Below are 19,890 nucleotides of genomic sequence, written 5' to 3'. Positions count from 1 at the left end.
CCCTTCCTTTCCCTTGCTGGAGATCTGGGAGCCAATGATTTTAAAAGAGGAGGTTCTTGCTCGGCAGGAAGCTTGACCTCCTGTTCTGTTCCACCACCAGAAAGATGAACTATTGCTGGCTGTTCACTTTGCTCTGTTTCCTGAAACTATTGGGTACTACTTTGCGAAAGGGACAAATCCAATTTAGCATCACTGTTATGAGCCCCGATGTACTTCAATATGGTCCTAGTTAGCTGAGCGACCTTTTACCTACATTTGTCCTACCTTGTCCTACCTTGTTCTACATAACGGCTCTGGCACTGACCCTTTACCTAGGCAAGGTGCCGAATAAATGTTGGGTGGTTTTCTTTGAAAACTAGCCTCATTTATTATGCATGAGGATTCTTAGTATCACAGCAGGATTACCATCTTCTGCATAATAACTCCGTACAAAAGTCACCACTATCGTCATCCTTGGACGACAGGCCCACAGTACCATGACACATCTAGGTAGAACCCCTGAGGGTACCTTTCGGGTATATAAGTACCATTTCTTCGCTGGGCAAACCATAGGAGAAGCTTCCATGCAGACACGAGACACTGAGGTCCATGCACGAAGACACTCCAGCTTGTCTGACATCCCTCGCAGGGTCCATATTTTCTAAAGAAGACACCTGTGTCACTCCGGAAACTGCATAAGGATATGGAATAAAAATCTTTAAAAAATGGAGGTTAATGTGCACCTATGACAGGCAAAGTGATCCAGGGGGAAATGGAGTAATCATTTAAAAATGTAATGAGGCTGATGTGTCTGCAGTGCACTGCAGCCAGAGTATCCAGGAGAAAACTGAATCTGTTGCGTCGCTGTATGCCTATGGTGGATGGATGGATGGATCAACTGAGGCAAAATGGAGAAAAAAACTGTATAACAAAATAAAAAATAGTAAATTACTTTTTAAAAATTGAGAAAATGAAAACAATAGAAATAAAAAATTGAAAACATTCAAATGAAAAATAAAAAAATTATAAAATAAACAAATGTAATTAAAAAAGATCAATAATTGCCAATGTTTGTATAGGAGGATGAGAAAAAAACACATTGTGAGGCAAGGAGGCGCAAATTAAAAAAAATGTGCAAAAAATGCATGTCATATATAAGCACTGATAATCAAAATCATATTCTTAATATACATACTACAATGATCCTCAAGCATATTATTAAAGTGATATTTCATCCATCCATGCAAGCCTATGGCACAGGCACACTGACTTAATGCACAAGATGTCACTGTCATATGTCTGTTAGGGTCATTGTAGACAATGTTAAGTTAGCATGAGCTCTGCTGCCATGCTGCTTTTGCACGTGTTACTACATGACTTTATTTTGCAAGACTGTTTGTGCCTTTTACATGAGAACCGTCTGCTTTCTGCGTTCTCTGCCTGTTCCTGGCGTTTAGTCTGAACACAGTGTGCAAGGTTGATAAACAATGCCCCTTTCTATTCTGTTCTGTTCAGTCACAAGCACCTAGACAAAACATGCTAACACAGCTGCTATTGCAGGAAACCAGTGCTTTGATATAATGGAGATGCATGTTGTTTAAACACACACGGGACCTTTCCAGGGAGAAGAGCTAAGCTGTTCCTATTATGTAAAAATATCATCTAGGCACTAAGGCATGGGGGTCTACTGACAAAGCCCAGAGATCTTCTTTTATATAATAAAACTTCTTCTTGCCAAGGGGAGGGTGGTTAAGCCTTATAGTCTTTTATCCACTGTCTGTGTACGATGACATCAGCCTTTATAATCTATGGACTTGCTACAATGCTAACTGTTTTAGGTTTATGCGGTTTGCTGCTGGTAGTGGCTCGTATACTGCATTATAGAGCACCATAGTTAAAATAAACATTTTGAACTATAACAGTGACTCTGTCAATTCTTATTGTGGGCAGGTATGAGTGAGTGAGCGAAAGGGTACGTCTTGCTACCGCGATTCCTGAGAGAGTCGGGAGTGCTGTGTCCTGGGGTGCTAATCATTTGCATCTTCGTGAATATGTAGGAGAGCGAGTGAGACATTATAGCTAGTCGGTCCTGGGATTTCGGGTACTGAGGTGGTAGGAAGGCTTAGCCCTTATACACCGAGGTCCCGTTCTCCTGCGCATAGTTCTGTGTATGTGCAGAATCCCTGCAACACCTCATGGTCAAACAACAGCAGCACGCAAGGAGGCATGGGGAGCAAAGAACACATGCAAGCCTATGACAAAGGCACACTGGCTGGATGCACGAAATGGCTGCCTGCCAGTGACGCATGGGCCAACAACAACAGCAAAGAAGGAGGAATGGGGAGCAAAGTACACATGAAAGCCTATGGCAAAGGTAGACTGGCAGGATACAAATGCTTAGTATATACCTTTAACTCGCAGAAGCTTTTACGAAACACTTACATTGACTGGATGATGTCATCAGTGATGTACTTTGAGATGTCATCAATGATATCATCAGTGATTTCACTGACCATGTCATAAGTGATGTTCAGTTCAGTTATCTTTATTTCGATGGTTAGAAAATCATCATAAAAAATCCATATTATAAAAACAGAGCAACACATATAATTATACATTACATTAATATAAAAACAACCATCGGCCAAACTGTTACAATTCATATAAAATCCAATATTACATTTATGTTACGTTAATCTCTGGTATTCCTTTATCTTACTGCCGCTTTCAAAAAGCTTATTACTGAGCATAGAGTGTGCATGTAATTTGCTCTTTGAAGGAACAACAGGGCTATTTTAGCATGACGGAATTTTCCATTTTTTAAAATATCAACCAGAAACATACGCCTGGGAAAACGATAAAATGGACATAATAATACAAAATGAAGGGTGTCCTGCGGAGACATGTTGTCGCAGCCGCAGGCACCCTTCTGCTCAATAGTTACAGTAAAACCAGACGGGTAAGATAAAATATTATGCAACAAATTGAGCCTAAAACGACACATTAAAAACCTGTCCTGCTGATTATGCATCAAGAATAGATAGGGTTCCATACCCTCTGCATCTTTAACTAAGTAGTGCGCTACAACTGATCGTTTTAGTGCTAAAGCTTTAGTCTCTCTGCGCATTTCCAATTTATCGAGCAACAATTTTTTAATTTGTGATTTGCTATTCCTTGACATTAGGGCCGGGGTACTAAAGAGGGTGTGCTGGTCTACGGACTCTAAGGTTGTTTTGACGTATTTCAGCCAAGGGATTTACATCCCTTTATCCCTTTGTATGCAGTCAATGAGAATTTCTCTGCTTAGCTCCGCCTCCGGGTTGGCCCAAATACTGAGCCAAGCCAAAACCGGTCTGATCTTGACCTGGTCTATAATATATGGAATACCGAGTTCTGAATGTGCAATTTCAGCTGGTATTGAGTGTGGGATCTTAAGGATTCTACGAATGAATTTAACTTCCTCTAATTGCAACTGTTTCGCATCCCTAAAGCCCCACACCTCGGCTCCATATAGTGCTTTGGCGGTACTGATTGAACTATATAGGCTCATTATCTGCTCTGGGGACCAGCGTCCCAACCTTTGGGCAAAGTTCATAATTGTGCCACATGAGGAGACCAGTTTGGTGCGATGTTCCTCCAGCAGTATGTCAAATTGAATTTTACCATCAAAGAGGAGGCCTATATACGGAAAGGTGCTTACAGTGCCCATAGTGTGCGTCCCTATTTTGAACACCGTTTTTTTGCTGGGTTTCTTGCCTGCAATCAGTGCAAAGGATTTGCTCAAATTCACGGACAGATCTAATTTTTCCATAAAATCTACAAATCCATTAATCAGTGATTGGAGGCTTCTCGGTGTCCGGGCGAGCAGGACCGCGTCATCCGCGTACAAAAGTACCGGTATTTGACGCTTCCCTGCTTTGGGACAATCAGCTGCCTGAGCTATAAGGCTCGACTCCAGATCATTAATATATAATGAAAACAGAAAGGGGGCAAGTATGCACCCCTGCCATACTCCACTAGAGCATGAGAAGGAGTCGGTTTGCCCCCGTCCGTACTGAAGCGAACCCTAGCTGTGGTGTTCCAGTGCAGCTCTCTCAAGATGTTTATAAGTCCCCGATCTACACCCAAAGTATTCATCCTTTCCCATCGTTTACTTCTGTTCACATTGTCAAAGGCCGCCGCCAGGTCCATGAACCTCATATAGATGGTGCCATTGCTTGCTCTAGTGTATTTGGCGATCAGTAAATATAATTTTAAACATTGGTCACTGGTCGATTTTCCCGCTCTAAAACCATCATGTGTATCGGCTATTGTGTGGTGCTCTTCAGTCCAGGTCATCAGGCGATTTAAAACCACCCGCCCAAGTATTTTGGACCGAAACATCGATCAATGATATGGGTCTGTAGCATTGGGGGTCATCCCTGTTTCCTTTCTTGAAGATGGGTACAATTAAAGCAGTGGACCACGATCTCGGGAGTCCTGTTTTAATAGCTGCATTTAGCACCCTCGTTAAAATTGGCGCCCACAGGTCGATATTACTTCTATACAAATCTGGGGGAGTACCATCGGGCCCTGGGGCTTTATTTGGTGTCAACCCTTTGATTGCCTGTGTGATCTCAATGAGTGTAAAATCCTGCACCAAACTCCTTTTGCCATCCCATCCCCCTTCTTGTATGGGATCTTTAGAATGATTATAGAGACTCTCAAAATGGGTCACCCATTGCTGTGGGAGGATATTTGTGCTGAGGGCCGGGGCACTACAATCATGGAAACAGGGCCTGTTGACAATCCTCCAAAATTCAGTAAAATCCCTGTTTTCTCCAGCCTCTCTTAGATCGGCCCATATTTCTGCTTTTGGTGTAGCCTTCCTTTCTTTGGTCTTGATTTTATAAATTGTTCTATACTTTGCCACTTCTGCTTTATCCCTTGGGTTTGCCTTAAGACTTGATTTTAAATTTCTTAATGCTCGCGAGCAATTTACATCAAACCATCTTGGTTGTATCCCTGGTTTTCTAGGGCCTTTTGCCTCTAATAATTTTTCGGCAAGTTTGATTAGCTCCCTGAAAGCAGCAACTAGGTCAGCTCCCTCTATTTTAAGATCTAGACACTCCTCAACCCACTTTTTCCCCTTTGCAATCAGTGTGGCGTAAAATTCAGGGGCATTGATTTTCGCCCACCTTAAGCGCCTTCCCTGATCTGTTGGCTGTAAAATAATGTCCAGCTGCTTATTCATTTCGATACGGCCCTTGTGGAGTAATTCTATGGTTAAGGGATTATGATCACTAAAGGAGCTCCATTTAATGCTTACCTTCATGATCCATTGTTTAGCAAAAGGGGATATCAATATATAGTCTATAATAGACGAACATCCCCTTCCTTTGAAAGTTGGTACAAGGGTACCCTCTGGCCCTGGGGTAACCAAATCGATGGTATGTGCTAGTGAATGAATACCTATTAGTTTGGTTAGTAATGTGCCCTCAGTACTGTGCTCAAAATGTGGCCCCTTCCTGACTGGGCAAAGATCCCAGTCTGTAGTTACTGGTATCAGATGTGAGCAGAGATGACAATTTAAATCCCCCATTAAAAGGACAAATGGATCTCCCCCTCCTTTTCTTAAATCAGTTTCCTGTTTTAATCTTGCATCAAGTTCCTCTAGGACGGCATTACTGCCGCTTCCTGAGCCTGGGTTATAAATATTAAATAGTTGTACCCTCAGCCCTTGTCCTTGGAATGTTACTGCTTGGAGGTTATATGAGGTCCAAGATGGCACTATCCATCTCCCCTTTAGGTTAATATCAGCATATATTATTAAACCTCCTTTTGCTCTGCCTGCCCTGCTCTCTTGGGCTGGGACAAAAAAAAACTTATAGCCCTCCAGATGGTAAAGATCAGGCTCAACCACCCAAGTCTCCTGTAAGGCTACTATGTGGGAGTCCCTTAGTTGGTTCCTACAATCTACATTTGCTATTTTTCCAGCTAAACCTGCAATATTGCATGATGTTATTTTCACCTTTCCCCCCTGTATCCCGGTCAAATTTGAACCCTGGGCACCTAGCTTATCTGCCTCCCTCCCATCGGGCGGGGAATCTTGTGTTTCCCCATTCTGATTTAGCGGGATAACTTCCAGAGCATTCAGTGTATACCTCCCCTCAAATGTTAATTCGCTAGTATCCGTAGACATCTTTATTTCCGTCCCCACAGATTGTGTCTCTAAGTTGATTAGTCAATCATTTTCGTCCAAGGATTGAAGGGGACTGAATCTGTTCGTCCACTGCAGGCCACCCAGATTTAATAGCAATGGATGGCTATGTTCAGGATTCCTTATCCTATGTCCATCTATCCTCTTTCCTCCCTACCCTGATTATAAGTCAAGGGATAAGCAATAGCATTTCTAGGGTAGAAGTAGCCTAATGGCATGGATCGTATAGTACTGGTTGTGTTTTTGTTACAGTTACCCAGTATGTACTCAACTAGATTTGGGTTCCTGAAATTTGCAATAATACAATCCCCTTCTATATCCTTCCCTCTACTTCCCAGCCAAGGTACTCTCCTCACATGGATAATTTCTCCCGTTTCCCTCCCTTGGAGGGGTCTATGTATGTTTAACCAATTTGTAATCTTGTTTTTTAGTTCTAAGTATGGCTCCTTCTGCCCCGCCCTAAGTTCGGGTACCCCAGCAAACACCACAACATAAGGGCTTGCTTGGGGGGGTAAATTTACTCGAGGGAGGGGAAAGTAAGTTTTTTCCTTGCTCTCATAGTCTTTCTGCTGTTTGTCATCCTGGCAATGAGTCTCGGCCTGCCCTGACAACATCTGTGCCCGGGTGGGCTGGGCCTGAATTTTGTAGTTAACAAAGTTCTCATTTTCAGTGGAACTTCTATCCTCCAAGTGGACTAAGGCTTTGGGTGGGGCATGAACTTGTGTGATAGTACATGGCTCGTTACTTGTGCAGTTGTTATTCATAGGAAGCGGCCTTGACGAGGGGGTCATTGATGGTGTTATATTTCCAGTGGGGATGGGATTTATAGATTCCTTCAACCAGTTTTTGCAATTAATTAGCAATTTTGTCTAGTTTGCTGATTAATGGTTTTAATTGAGAGGTGATGAAGGTTTCAAGATGTTTTTGAAGGTCAATAATTACAGGGTGAAGCCACCCTGGCGGGATTAGTGGACTATGCACATCTATTTCCATAACCTCATCTTCTATTAATTGTATCTTCCAACCCCTACTGGTAGGTTTCGATTTCCTCGCATGCGTGTTCTTTGGACCCCGTTTAGGCAGCCTATGTTTTGTTATGTTTGGTCTTTTTGCTGCCCTGCCAGGAAGTGGCTCGACCTCCGTTGCCTGCTGACCACAAGGGACATTTTCAAGTGAAACATCCGGGCTGTTATCCTGTGAACTTTCGCAAAGATTTATATCTGGGACTTGCGAAGGTCTGCTCTGCGTTTGTGTATGGAGATTGTTTGTGGGGGTCATTGATAGGTGTCTCTGGGTGCGTTCAATCTCCCCATTTACTGCCCCAATAACCTTCCTTAACATTAAATCTATTGCAGTTGGAGGTGCTGAATATCCAACTGCAATATCAGTGTCAGGTCCGGTTTGTGTAGTGGTCAGCGAGGTAGTTGCTTTCCTCTTAGTAGATCGTATTTTAGGTTTGGAAGCCATAGTACCGTTTCAATCACTAGTCCCTTATCTCCCAATGAGGTCGGAGCAGAGAAGCGGGATAATATTTGATAATTAACAACCCAGCATTTCAGGGCACATCAGATATATCAGTTAAAATTTCCAGGCTATGCTAAACAAATCAGTGTCCCACTTATAGGAATAAAATACTACGTCCACCACTCCACAGTAGCGAGTGGGCCGCTATTGTCTTGCACATAGATCTAGCACAGTACCTGGTTTTCCAGCCAATGGATGTGGCCCAGCCCGGCCTCCTCGTGCCTCTGAGGGCCACAGAGGGCCCGCCCTTTGCCCGGGCTTAGCCCGGCCCGTCCCGCGAAGCGGGCCTCAGGGCTTCTTGAGTGCGCCTCCAGGCGCTGGCATGACGTGATCTGTGCGCGCCGCCGCAGAGGACCTCGGGATATGTAGTCCCGTGGCGGCGGCGCGTTCGGCAAAGGCAGGGGCTCCTGGAGCTGTGCGGAGGGCAAAGAGACTCCTGGCAGTGTCGGCGGTGAGCAGCAAGTGATTATTTCCCCCCGGTGGGCCGGCCTCAGGGCTTCTTGAGTGCGCCTCCGGGCGCTGGCGTGACGTGATCTGTGCGCACCGCCGCAGAGGACCTCGGGATATGTAGTCCCGTGGCAGCGGCACGTTCGGCGAAGGCAGGGGCTCCTGGAGATGTGCGGAGGGCAAAGAGACTCCTGGCAGTGTCGGTGGTGAGCAGCAAGTGATTATTTCATAAGTGTTGGAGGGAGGACCACCGGGGAGTCGGGGGGACCACTCCGGGGCACCTTCCTACCGCAAGGTTATAGCCGAGTGCCGCTGAGAAGCCTCCTGGGAGAGGTCCTTCCCTTGGGGTCGTACTAGGCCCAGTAACACCACCACACGGGACTCCGTATCAGTTGCTTATCTCTGTACTTTATCAAAGGTAGCACATTCAATATATTTACAGTGGGATCGAGTGATCCAGAAAGAGTCTCAATGTCTTTGTAGGGACAGGGTAGCGGGACAGTCTTAGAACCAGCCTGGTACGGGGAGGCTCTGCGCCAGACCTTGCGTGCTGGTCTCAAAGCAGCTCGGACGTGAAGAGCCGGGACGGTGCCTGCAGGGCTCGGGTGGTAGTTCCGCTTGGGTCGAGCCGCGACACGGTCAGCAGGGCTCCGGTGGTAGTTCAACAAGGTCGAGCCGCGACAGCGTCAGCAGGGCCCCAAAGGTTCGTGAAGGTCTTTAAGCACGGTGAAGCCGCGACGTAGTCAGCAGGGCTCAGAGCGTGGTTCCAGGATGAGTCTTTCTCCGTAGGGTCAGCCGCGATCCGATCAGCAGGGCTCTTGACTCCGGAATACAACTGCTGTCTTGTTGCCGGATCGCCCCAGATATAGGTCTGGGGCCCTTTGATGTCCGGACCCTTGCGTCCGGGGGGCAGAGAGGCCGGGTTGGGAGCGGCCAGACGCCCAGCAGGAGAGGCGCCAGGCCCCAGAGAGCTGTGGGGCGAGCGCACCTAGGTGTGGGAGGACGGTTGGGGGTCCCATCGATACTGCCCTCCGCCGGGAGTGGGGAAGTGTTCACGTGGTATCCCCCTGGCCAGGGGTTGGCGCCTCGATGTCGGGCCTCGCTGGGACCGAGGCCGGGTTGGGCGGGGTCACGTAGGCGGTTGCGTAGAGTCATGTATAATCCAAAATGGAGGAGCCCCGAGGTGCAGGGGACCTCGTGCGGCTTAGTGAGGGGGAACAGGACCACGCCACGAGGCCGGCTCCAACAATAAGTGATGTAATATGTGAGGTCATAAGCAGTGCATTTAAATGGCGTAAGTTATAGCTAGCTCAAGTAACTATAATTGCTGAATTTCACTGATTTTGGACAAGTGTAATCTGAGCCTAACTATAACGTCCCTGTAACCTTTGGTATTTTTGTGTGAAATTCTATGTTTTTTTTAATTCTATTTACTAACTGTAACGTCCCTTTAACCTTGTTTTTTTTTAGTGAATTTCAACAGTTTTCTACATTTTATTTCCCAACTGTAACCTTTGACAGTGGGTGTGTGAGTGGCTGTATGGGTCTCTTAGTGGGTGTGTGAGTGGGTTTGTGACTGTGTGAGTGGTTGTGTGGTTCTTTGACTGGGTGCGTGAGTGTCTAAGTGGGTTTGTGAGTGGGTGCATGAGTGTCTAAATTTGTCTGTGACTGGATGCATGAGTGTCTGAGTGGGTCTGTGAGTTGGTGCATGAGTTTCTGACTGGGTCTATGAGTGGGTGCATGAGTGTCGTTGAAGGTCTGTGAGTAGATGGATGAGTCTGAGTGGGTGAGTGAGTGGGTGCATGAATGGCTAAGTGGGTCTGTGAGTAGTTGTGTGAGTCTCTGAATGGGCCTGTGAGTGAGTGTCTGAATGGGTCAGTCTGTGGGTGTGTGAGTCTCTGAGTGAATCTGTGAGTGGTTGCATGAGTCTCTGGGTGGGTCTGTGGGTGGGAATATGAGTGGGTGGATGAGTGTCTGAGTGGGTCTGTGAGACTGTGTGAGAGTCTCGGAGGGGGTCTCTTGAGTTGGTGCATGAGTGAGTGGATCTGTGAGTGGGTGCATGAGTGTCTAAATGGGTCGGTGAATGGGTGTGTCAGTCTCTGAGTAGGTGCATGAGTATGTGAGTGGGTGTGTAAGTCTCTCAGCTGGTCTGTGAGTGGGTGCTTGGTAAACAAAAGTAGGGAGGCACACATGAACAGGTCCTCGTGCCAGCTTCCTTTGTGCCAGTTCTCAGTTTTGTACTTTCTCTGCTCGTTTTTTGTCATTTTCTGCATGTTTCTGACCTTTATTTTTCCTCTTTCTGCTTGTTTCAGACGTTTATTCAGCCTTTTTCTGCTCTTTACTGATCTTTACTGTGCCTCTTGCTGCTTGTTTCTGACCTCTATTTTGCCTCTTTGTGCTCATTTCTGACCTTTATTCTGCCCCTTTCTGCTAATTTCTCACCATTATCTTGCCTCTTGCTGCTCGTTGCTGACCTTTAACCTGCCTCATTCTGATTGTTTCTGACCTTTATTCTACCTCTTTCTGCTTGTTTCTCACCTTTATTTTGCATCTTTCTGCTCGTTTCTGAACTTTATTTTGCCTCTTACTGCTTGTTTCTGACCTTTATTTTACCTCTGTCAGCTTGCTTCTTACCTTCATCTTACCTCTTTCTACTCTTTGCTGACCTTTATTCTGCCTCTTCCTGCTCCTTTCTGACCTTTATTCTGCCTCTTTCTGCTCATTTCTCACATTTATCTTGCTTCTTTCTGCTCATTCCTGACCTTTATTCTGCTCCAATCTGACCTTTATTCTGCCTCTTCTTGTTTTTCACCTTTATTTTGCCTCTTTCTGCTCGTTGCTGACCTTTATTTTGCCTATTTCTGCTCTTTTCTCACGTTCATTTTACCTCTTTCTGCTCGTTGATGACCTTTATTTTGCCTCTTTATGCTTGTTTCTCACCTTAATTTGGCTCTTTCTGCTAGTTTCGGACCTTTATTCTGCCTCTTTCTGCTTTTTTCTGACCTTTATTCTGCCTCTTTCTGTTTGTTTCTTACCTTTATCTTGCTGCTTTTAGCTTGCTACTGACATTTATTCTGCCTCTTTCTGCTCATTACAAAACAAGTGTGAGAGCTTGCCTTGTTTTTTTTTTACATTTTTGCTGCAAATAACGCAAATTGGTGGCAACATTATTATTATTTTTTTTTTAAAAAAGGCTTTGTTTCCCCTGCCGGGGCCCCGCTGGAACCACAAGATCAAGGCTTGGGGGTCAGGGTACTCCTACTCTGCTCCCTTTTCTTTTTTTTCACTTATTTTGTGGAATTCGGCTGAAGCCGAATCCCAAGATGACAGCCAACCCTTCCTGGTTGGAGTGTTGGCAGCTAATCAGAGCTCTGCATTTCCCTACATGAACTCATCCTTATTCGCAAATAAACCATGATAATAGATAAACACATTTGGATTTCTTTTAATTTCTCGAAAACTACTCAACGGATTTACACCAAATAACAAAACCACAATCTGCGTACCAAAAGCTAGCTTTTTTTCAAAATTTGGTGTAATTCAGTCCAGCAGTTCAGGCTGTAGTCGTGTTCACAACTCTTATGGGAATTAACATGGGAAATGCCCTTTTTTTTACACCCTCCACCTTTTTCTTGGCTCCTGCCAGACGGATTCTCCCGAAACTGTCCTCTGTTGATTGTTCATTCCAATTGCAGATCACCACGTTATCATCAATATATTGTTTCCACAACTGTATGTGGTGTCTAAATGGGTTGTTTGCTGTCAATAGCTTGGTATCATCAAAATGTTATATGTGAAAGCAGGCTATGCTGGGGGCAGATGCTACCAATTGATGTTCCACGCACCTGCAAAACATTGTCTTGAACCTCATGTTATTGATGTGTACACTTTTGGGCTTATGCACGGGTGATCTGAGAGGCTATTGTCCATGTAGGGCAGTTCATCATCCTCACTCCAAAGAGGGTTTTTAGTTTTGACATAGGTCAGTCTGAGGAATACTAGGTGAACAGCCACCTTTTTGTTTCAAGGGGGCTAAGAAAAGAACAAGGTTCAGAAGTGAACCTAGTCCAGATGGAGTGTCCTGTGCATAGAAATGGTATGCCCTGGTCAACGAGGAGCCTCCTGAGGCCTCATTCCACCAGAACTAAGACTGCAACAAGAGATGTATTCTGGTGTTGAACTCATGGGCATCTATTCACACTTTCATCAGGTATTACTGTCTTGACACTCATGTCTAGAAGGAGAGCCATTTTGCCTGTTTGGTCCTGAATGAATTCCTCAGACCCTCTTTCTTGTCAGAGATACTGGTGTGGCATTTTTTCAAAATCTGTAGTTAGAAGTATAGATCAGAAAAATAAATTACTAACCTTTGGTAGCACTCTTTGTGAAGGATTCTCCATCTAGATGCTAATTCCTCACCACCTTTCCTCCTTCTCATTCTGTGGAGTGGAATTAATAATTACAAAAATTGCCAGGATAGATTTTTCACACTGCTACATAGCAATCTTTCACAATCGATGCACATCTGAGGCTGAATTAGAGTATCAGCGTGTAGGGTTGGCATCTATATGGAAGTTTGCGCCTTACTTCCAGAGGTGGTGCAAAGACCCTGCTGAGCCTGATGGCATGACCTTCTGGTTTACAGGAGCAATTGCTGATAAAGTTCCATATCAAATGTGGCACCTGGGGGATTCAAAATGCAGGGAATCTGCAATTAAAGTATCCATAAGAAAGTGCATTACCTAAGGTAATTAACGTGAACATTATATAAGGTCAGACACCAGAAAGCATGTTACAACACCTCAGATCTATCCCCATCTTGATTGTCCTACTATGTTTTTTCTTAGACTCAAAGAATGGAAACGTCCGTCAAGGGGGAAACACTTAATATCTGCGGGTACTAGGATACTCATCACCAATGCAAATGTATTGCCCTTCATATCTTCACCCCCATTGTTAGATACTCTGAAGTCCTTAAAGGTTTATACTATAGCTAGGAACATTATCCTTAATGTCAACCAAGCCTACCATCTGTACTGAGCGCTACACAACTAGCTCATCATCCTAAACTTCTCCATTATGTAATTCTATTACCATTTGGGGAATGTTACCAGGCAGCACAGCGCCAATATAAATGAAGTGATTTTGGACAAAGTTCTGGAAAAAAGCAACTTCTGCACTGCCACAGACTAAATACTATCAATGACCCTGTCCACAGCCCTCCAGTAGCCGCCCACTGCCCCTCAAGACGGCTGCCATGTAAGCAAACCCCCTAGTCATGTCCTGCTGCACCACAGCAGCATCCAAGCAGACAGCCCACAGGAGAACTTGTCTACCCATGATGGGCACGATTACTCACCTCATACTTCATTACAGCCACTTACTATTGACAAGAGTCCACGCTTATCCTTTCCTCAAAGTAAAGGGCTTGACAGCCAACTGAAACTTGGTCATCTGCTTGAGATCAAAAAGTCTGCCAACCACACAATCCCTCTCTTATAAGCACTCCAAGGGAATGCTTTCTGAACCCCAATGCCTATTACAACTGATTCAACAAACCTACTCCTCGAAACCAACATGCACACTATCTCCACAGCTTTGGCTCATTCCATCCTTCCAAATTCACTCTGTTGGTTTTGACTCTTGTCAATGATCTTCCATAAATAAATCAAGCCATCTTTATGAATTATGGACAAAATTGAGAACATCAACCATAGGTAACGAGTTCCTCTACGACACTCTGTGAAAATCTTTTGTCAGCTATCCAAGAAAAACATTGCCATTTCTTAATCACTGTCTGCAGTTTCACCCATGTTAACGCTACCTTCTTGCCAGGTATATATCTACGTTGGTCTTCATGGACAAATTGTCAAGTTACTCTCTTAAAGTCTAGTAGATGGTACTTTACAGAGGATTTAAGCACAGGCCTATAGTCGTTTACATCCAGGGGATCTTTTCCGGGGTTGAGTCTGTAGTACACCCTCTTTTATTGCTTCCTGGTAAACTCATAAAGGTTTGTCTGCTATGAGGCCAGCACAGGTCTGATAAAACTCAGCTGGTTGGCAATCCATTCCAGAGGTCATACCTGTACTTAGTCCTTTCAGGGTCGCTGTCACCACCCCCAATGGTGAACGTTCATTTAACTGTTGCTTTTGTTCGTGAGTTTAGTGATTTAGCGCTTTTGTTATTAAAATGGGATACCCCTTTGGATCTATAGCCTGCAATCCATCTCTCTATTGTAATTGTTCATAATAGATGTTTAAACCTTTGTTAATCGATCCCTGTGTGTATAGTGTGATTCCCTGCTCATTAATCAATGTGATATTTGATGGGGTCGTGTAGGAAAGTAGGATCTGCTTCTTATGGTTACACCCACTTTTTGCTTGTTGCACCCACTGTTTTGACTAGTCTGGCTGGAATCCTGCTATTTAGGACCCCAGCCTATCTGCTTTCTCCCTTAAGTTGATATGTTTGTACTTTGGTACAACTTCAGATTGGATACTGGGGTACCCTTAATAGTCCCTAGTATATGGTACACATGCACCCAGCGCATAGGTACCCCAGGTGCCTCTGATGGGCTGAAGTATGTATTATGCCACCCCTGAGAGGCCATGCAAAATGGAACCTTAGGTCTGCTACTGCAGCCTGTGTAAGATGGTGCTTGCACCACTTACCTTAGATATAGGTTCACTATATCAACATATATAACTACACTTAAAACTTCGTAAGTCACCCCTATAGCAAGCCTTAACAATCCTGAAGGCAGGCTGCTGGGTTTTACGTGAGAGGGTGCTCCTGCACGAGCAGGGCCCCTCTGCAGTCTTCGGAGACTATTCTCCCGGGCTGTATGTGATACTACCAGACATATAGGTAGAGGTGCATTATAACCTCACGGTAAATGCTATCTCGTAAATGACAGCAATGTCAAACACCTTGGAATCATACCCCCACACCAGTAACTGGTGTGGGAGGTATGATTCCTTCCCTCAGAACCAAGGTTCCTGGGGTATCTAAGTCTACCGGTACCAACTTCCTCGAGCCATACAGCACAAAATGGATGCTGCCAGCTATAGACACAAGTCTACCATCCTGCTGCTGAGCCAAGCTCGAGCAGGGGAAGGCAGCACAATAGGCATCCTGTCACGGGGAGGTGTTCCAACCTCCCAGACATGATTTAGTGTATTGGGGCTGGGTGGGTGCACTGTCTCTGTGCCAGAAAGTCTGACTCAGTGGCACATTTGGTGTCCCTGTGCATAGTCCAGCTCAAACCAGTCCTGGGAGCCATTTGCTCCTGCTCTGGCACGAAACTGGACAAGGGACATGGGAGTAGCCTCCCCCCTGTCCTGTGTGAGAAGTTGGCCTGATATATGCTGTCCACTAGTTATAGTGGGCACCCTGTATCAGTCCAAACAACCCCTTATTGGTTATAGGTTAAAGACAACCTTTATTGAAAGCTATCCTAGTGGTAGCTATGGAGAGCAGCCTTCAGGCTAAGTCTTGAAGGAATGTAAAGCAACATGTTTTACCAGTCTATAATCTCTTGAGTGCCTAAATGAAAGATAACCACACCAGGTATATATATATAAAATATATGTATTTATTGCTAAACACACCCTCCTAGTCTCTTTATGAGACTAGAGGTCAAAACACATAAGTTACACTTCAAATATTACAGTAAGATAGCACAAATACACATCAGGCCCTAGGGGCGAGCCAAACCATATACTAAAATAGTGGTATAAGAACCACAACTTAACTAGACACAAGGCCTAGAGCCTGTAGAATCGCTGGGACCCCAAGGAACCACCCAAGGTAGTGACACAGGAGACCCACGGGGGCCGTGTGCAGTGTGTGAACACAGCCGAAAGCTCCCGTTACCTTCTATGGGGAAAGTCGCGGTTAGATTTTTAAAGATTAGGGACACTAACAATTGAGTCAGGACTAAAACCGGAGTACTCGTGTTACCTCACCCAGGGAAGCCGGGTGCATAGGTGTCTTTTGGTGTCGAGTCGTGTCGGCGATTTCAATGGGAGCTGGCGAAGAAGTGCTGCTGCCGGGAAGATGCGAAGTGTCCGAAGAGATCCAAGCCTGGATCGAAGATGAGAAGAACCTGAAAGCAGAGGGGACAGAGTCTGGATCACTAGCCAGTGACCAGAAAGGCGAAAGGCAGATGCCCACCGATGTCGGATGATTTCAGCTGAAGAATGTGAAGCTTGACTCTTCAGCCACGAGGACCAGGAGGTGTTGAGGATGACCAGGAGCTGGATTCGAGCTGTCCCACAAAGGATGTCGAGTGCTGCAGCATCGGTGTCCAGAGTGAACACAACAAGCCTTGGCAAAAGCAACCCACCCAAAAACAAGAAAGATGCTTCGGTGCAGACTAGCGAGGTCTGTGGGACTCACCACTTGGTAGGGAGTCGGGGTACGTCTGGAGCAACCAGGGAAGCCCAAGGAAATTCAAAGTTACTCCCCCAGGGACCCACCTGTTGACAGACCAGAGATCGCGAAGGCACCTCGAGACAAAACAAAATGGTGGCCCACGGTTACTCGGGGTGACTAGGCCAACAATCTTCAGTGGATTCTGTGCTCGAGGTGGGGGCTACAAGTCAACCCAAGCACAACTTCAGGAGATGTCGAGAAGTCAATGCACTTGCAAAAGTGCACGGTGACCAGGAGTTCCGGTTCCACGCTACTCACAAGGGCTGCGGGTATCAGCTTTGCTGGGGACTCGGGTCAGCCTGTATGATGTCTGGAAATCCTCTTCCTGGGCTGCAAATACTTCGGGGTCCGGCGGGCTCTTCGGAAATGCAGACCGGCAAATTGCTTTTTTGGTGCCTGCCAAGCAGGGGAGTTACTCCTTGACCCCAAGGGAGATTTCTTCAGTCCTCTAGTCTTGAGTAGTGCGTCGAAGTTCCAGGATTCAGCTTCAGAGTATCGTCCAGGAATATCTAAAGTTCTGGTTACAGAGGTTCCTTACTTATACCTAAGGAAGGGGTTGGACTAGCTCTGGGGAGCCACCTATGGGAGGGTTTGTAAAGAGGGGTGGCTACACCCATTTCCTTTGTCCAATTCCATGCCAGAGCAGGGACTGGAAGCCCCTGGACCGGTTTGAGCTGGACTATGCACAGGGACACCAAATGTGCCCCCAGTGCAGGACTTCAAAGCAGAGAGTGCTCCCACCCAGCCCTAATACACATAAGCCTGTCAGGGAGGTGCTTACACCTCCCTGTGACAGGAAACTTATTGTCCAGGCCTCCCCTGCCGGAGTTTCGGTCAGCAGCAGGAGGCCAGACCCGAGTCTGTGGCTGTAGCATCCATTTTGTGATGCCAGGGCTCTATTAAGTTTCTACCGGGTATACCAGTGGGTACATGTTTCTACCTCTATAAGGGTGAAATTCTACCCCCGCTGCCAGAACTGGCGGGGGGTAGGATTCCAAAGTGTTTGACACCAAACACAACATGCTTCCGTGCAGCCATCCCAAAGTTAGCATTTACCACGAGGTTATATTGCACTTAAGAGTATATGGTCAGGCTGCACTACAAACAGCATCAGAGAAGGGTCTCCGAATGCTGCAGAGGGGCTCTGCTCATGCAGGGGCACCCTCTGACATAAGAACCAAGCACTCTGCATTCAGGATTGACAAGGCCTGCCATAGGAGTGACTTATAGGTTTATATGTGTGTATATATGTAGTGATACAGGGAACCTATATCACAGTAAGGGGTGCATGCACCACCTTACCCAGGCTGCAGTAGCAGACCTGTGGTGACATTTTGGGTGGATTTCCAGGGGTGGCCTAATACATGCTTCAGCCCCTGGTAGGCCTCTGGGGTACCTATGCCCTGGGTACATAGTATACCATATACTAGGGACTTATAAGGGCACTCCAGATCCAAAATGAAATGTACCAAAAGTATATGCAATCAATTTAGAGAGGAAGCAGCTAGGCTGGGGACCTGAATAGCAGTGTCCCAGCCAGACTAAAGTCGAAAAACAGTGAAACACCAGCAAAAAGTGGGGGTAAACATGTGAAGCAGATCCTGCTCTCCTACATCCTGTCCCTCCCCTAGGAGGGTCCGTAGAATTTGTCCAAACCTCTTTCATAGGTATAAAAGGGGTTACCTGGCTACAGGACATTAGATTTTATGTGGCCAAGATTCTGCAAGAAGATACCACTACACTTCGACCGTCTGGACCCGCTGGACTTTGCTGGACCTCCCTTGTGCCCGACTTTGTCTTCTCTTGCCGTCCCCAGTCTCGCCAGTGTCCGTGACCCGTACAGGTTCTGTGCAGGACTCTGTGGACCTCCAAGACAACAGAAGAATCTCCCTTGGAGTGAAGGATTTACTCCCCTGCAAATGCAGGCACCGTAATGCATCTGACCGGTTTGCTGATCCTGAGCTCCTGCGGACTCCGAAGGCTCCTGCAACACAGGAGGTGGGTTTCTGAAGGTCTCTAAGGTCGCGCTGCCCTCTTACTAAGTTTGAGGCAGATATCCTTCGTGGGGACCGCATAACCCGTACCCTTTGACACTGCGTCCATTTGCAGCTGCACATGCTTGTTGTCGTGTAACAATTCTGTGCATTGGGCAATTGGTAGGCCTGACCCCAGCTCATCTTTTCTGAGAAGGACTCTGGCATCCTTGCACTCTTTGCCCTGCTAGCTGGTATCCCGTGAAACTGCCTGAGGTCCCCTCATGACTCCTGTGCCTCCGACCTGTGGGTCCACTTGAGGGTCAACTTTGCTTTATTTGGGCTCTCCTGGTTGCTCCAGGCATGCCCTGACTCCCCTTGCTGTGGTAAGTCTCCTGGTCCTTGCTGGGCCAGATCGACACCGAATTTGACCATCTGAGTTGCATGCCGCTGCCAGGGCTTGTTGGTGCTCCCGCCGGACACCGACCCCTCAGCACTCAACATCCTTCGTGGGACAGCTTGTATCCAGCTCCGGGTCATCCTAGACATCTCCTGGTCTGCGCAGCTGAAGAGTCAAGATCACCGTCAACACGCCTGAAGCACGTCTACCGAGCCCCTGGTCACTCCAATGTGACCCAGACTCTGTCCCCTCTGCTTTCAGGTTCTTCTCATCTAGAATCCATGCTTGGATTCCACCGGACACTTTTTGTACTTCCAGCAGCAGCATTTCTTGGTCAACATCCATAGAGAACGACAAGGGTTTCTGACGCCATTTCATGCCTATGCACCTGGCTCCTCTGGGATAGGTAACTCTGGTGCAAAGGTATCCACAGGTTGGGTGGCTCTCCAACCTCCTAAATTCTAAGGGTTGTCTTCGTAATCTGCTGGGAAGGGTCCTTAATCTCTAATTTTCCAACCACAACTTTCCCACTGAATTGTACGGCGCACGCGGTCGTGTTCTCACTCTGCACCCGTCCTCCGTGGGGTCCCTACTCATTCACCTTAGGTGGTTCCTTGGGTTCCCAGCAATTCTACACCTCCTAGCCTAGGTCTAGTCCCGAGTCGTAGATCTTATACCATTTATTTAGTATATGGTTTGGTCTCCCCCTGGAGCCCACTGTGTATTGTGCAGCTTACGTTTGATTCTTTGCAACTGTATTATTTGATTTGTGTTCTATCCTCGTGTAGGGGATACTAGAGAGTGTTATATATAATAAATACATCTTTGTAAAACTACTGTGTGGTTTCACTTTCATTTAACCAATACTATAAGGATGCATTCTGGTAAAACAAGCTGCTTAACATTCCTTCAAGACTTAGCCTGAAGGT

General features: G+C 46.1%; 1 protein-coding gene across 1 annotated transcript in view; it reads right to left on the bottom strand.

Annotated features, from left to right (window-relative positions):
* The window catches only part of LOC146863019 (uncharacterized), a 471,045-nt gene extending 458,457 nt beyond the window's left edge, over positions 1 to 12,588 (bottom strand). Inside the window, exon 1 of the mRNA XM_085642401.1 lies at positions 12,517 to 12,588. Within this exon, the coding sequence (XP_085498527.1) occupies positions 12,517 to 12,549 (33 nt within the window). The 5' untranslated portion in view covers positions 12,550 to 12,588. The remainder of the gene's footprint in view (positions 1 to 12,516) is intronic.
* Between the last annotated feature and the right edge of the window lie 7,302 nt (positions 12,589 to 19,890).

The sequence above is a fragment of the Triturus cristatus genome, chromosome 2_2 (assembly GCF_964204655.1).
Source record: "Triturus cristatus chromosome 2_2, aTriCri1.1, whole genome shotgun sequence".
In the NCBI taxonomy this organism is placed as follows: domain Eukaryota; kingdom Metazoa; phylum Chordata; class Amphibia; order Caudata; family Salamandridae; genus Triturus; species Triturus cristatus.
The sequence above is the reverse complement of the archived record's forward strand: the minus strand, read 5'-3'. Positions and strand labels throughout refer to the sequence as shown.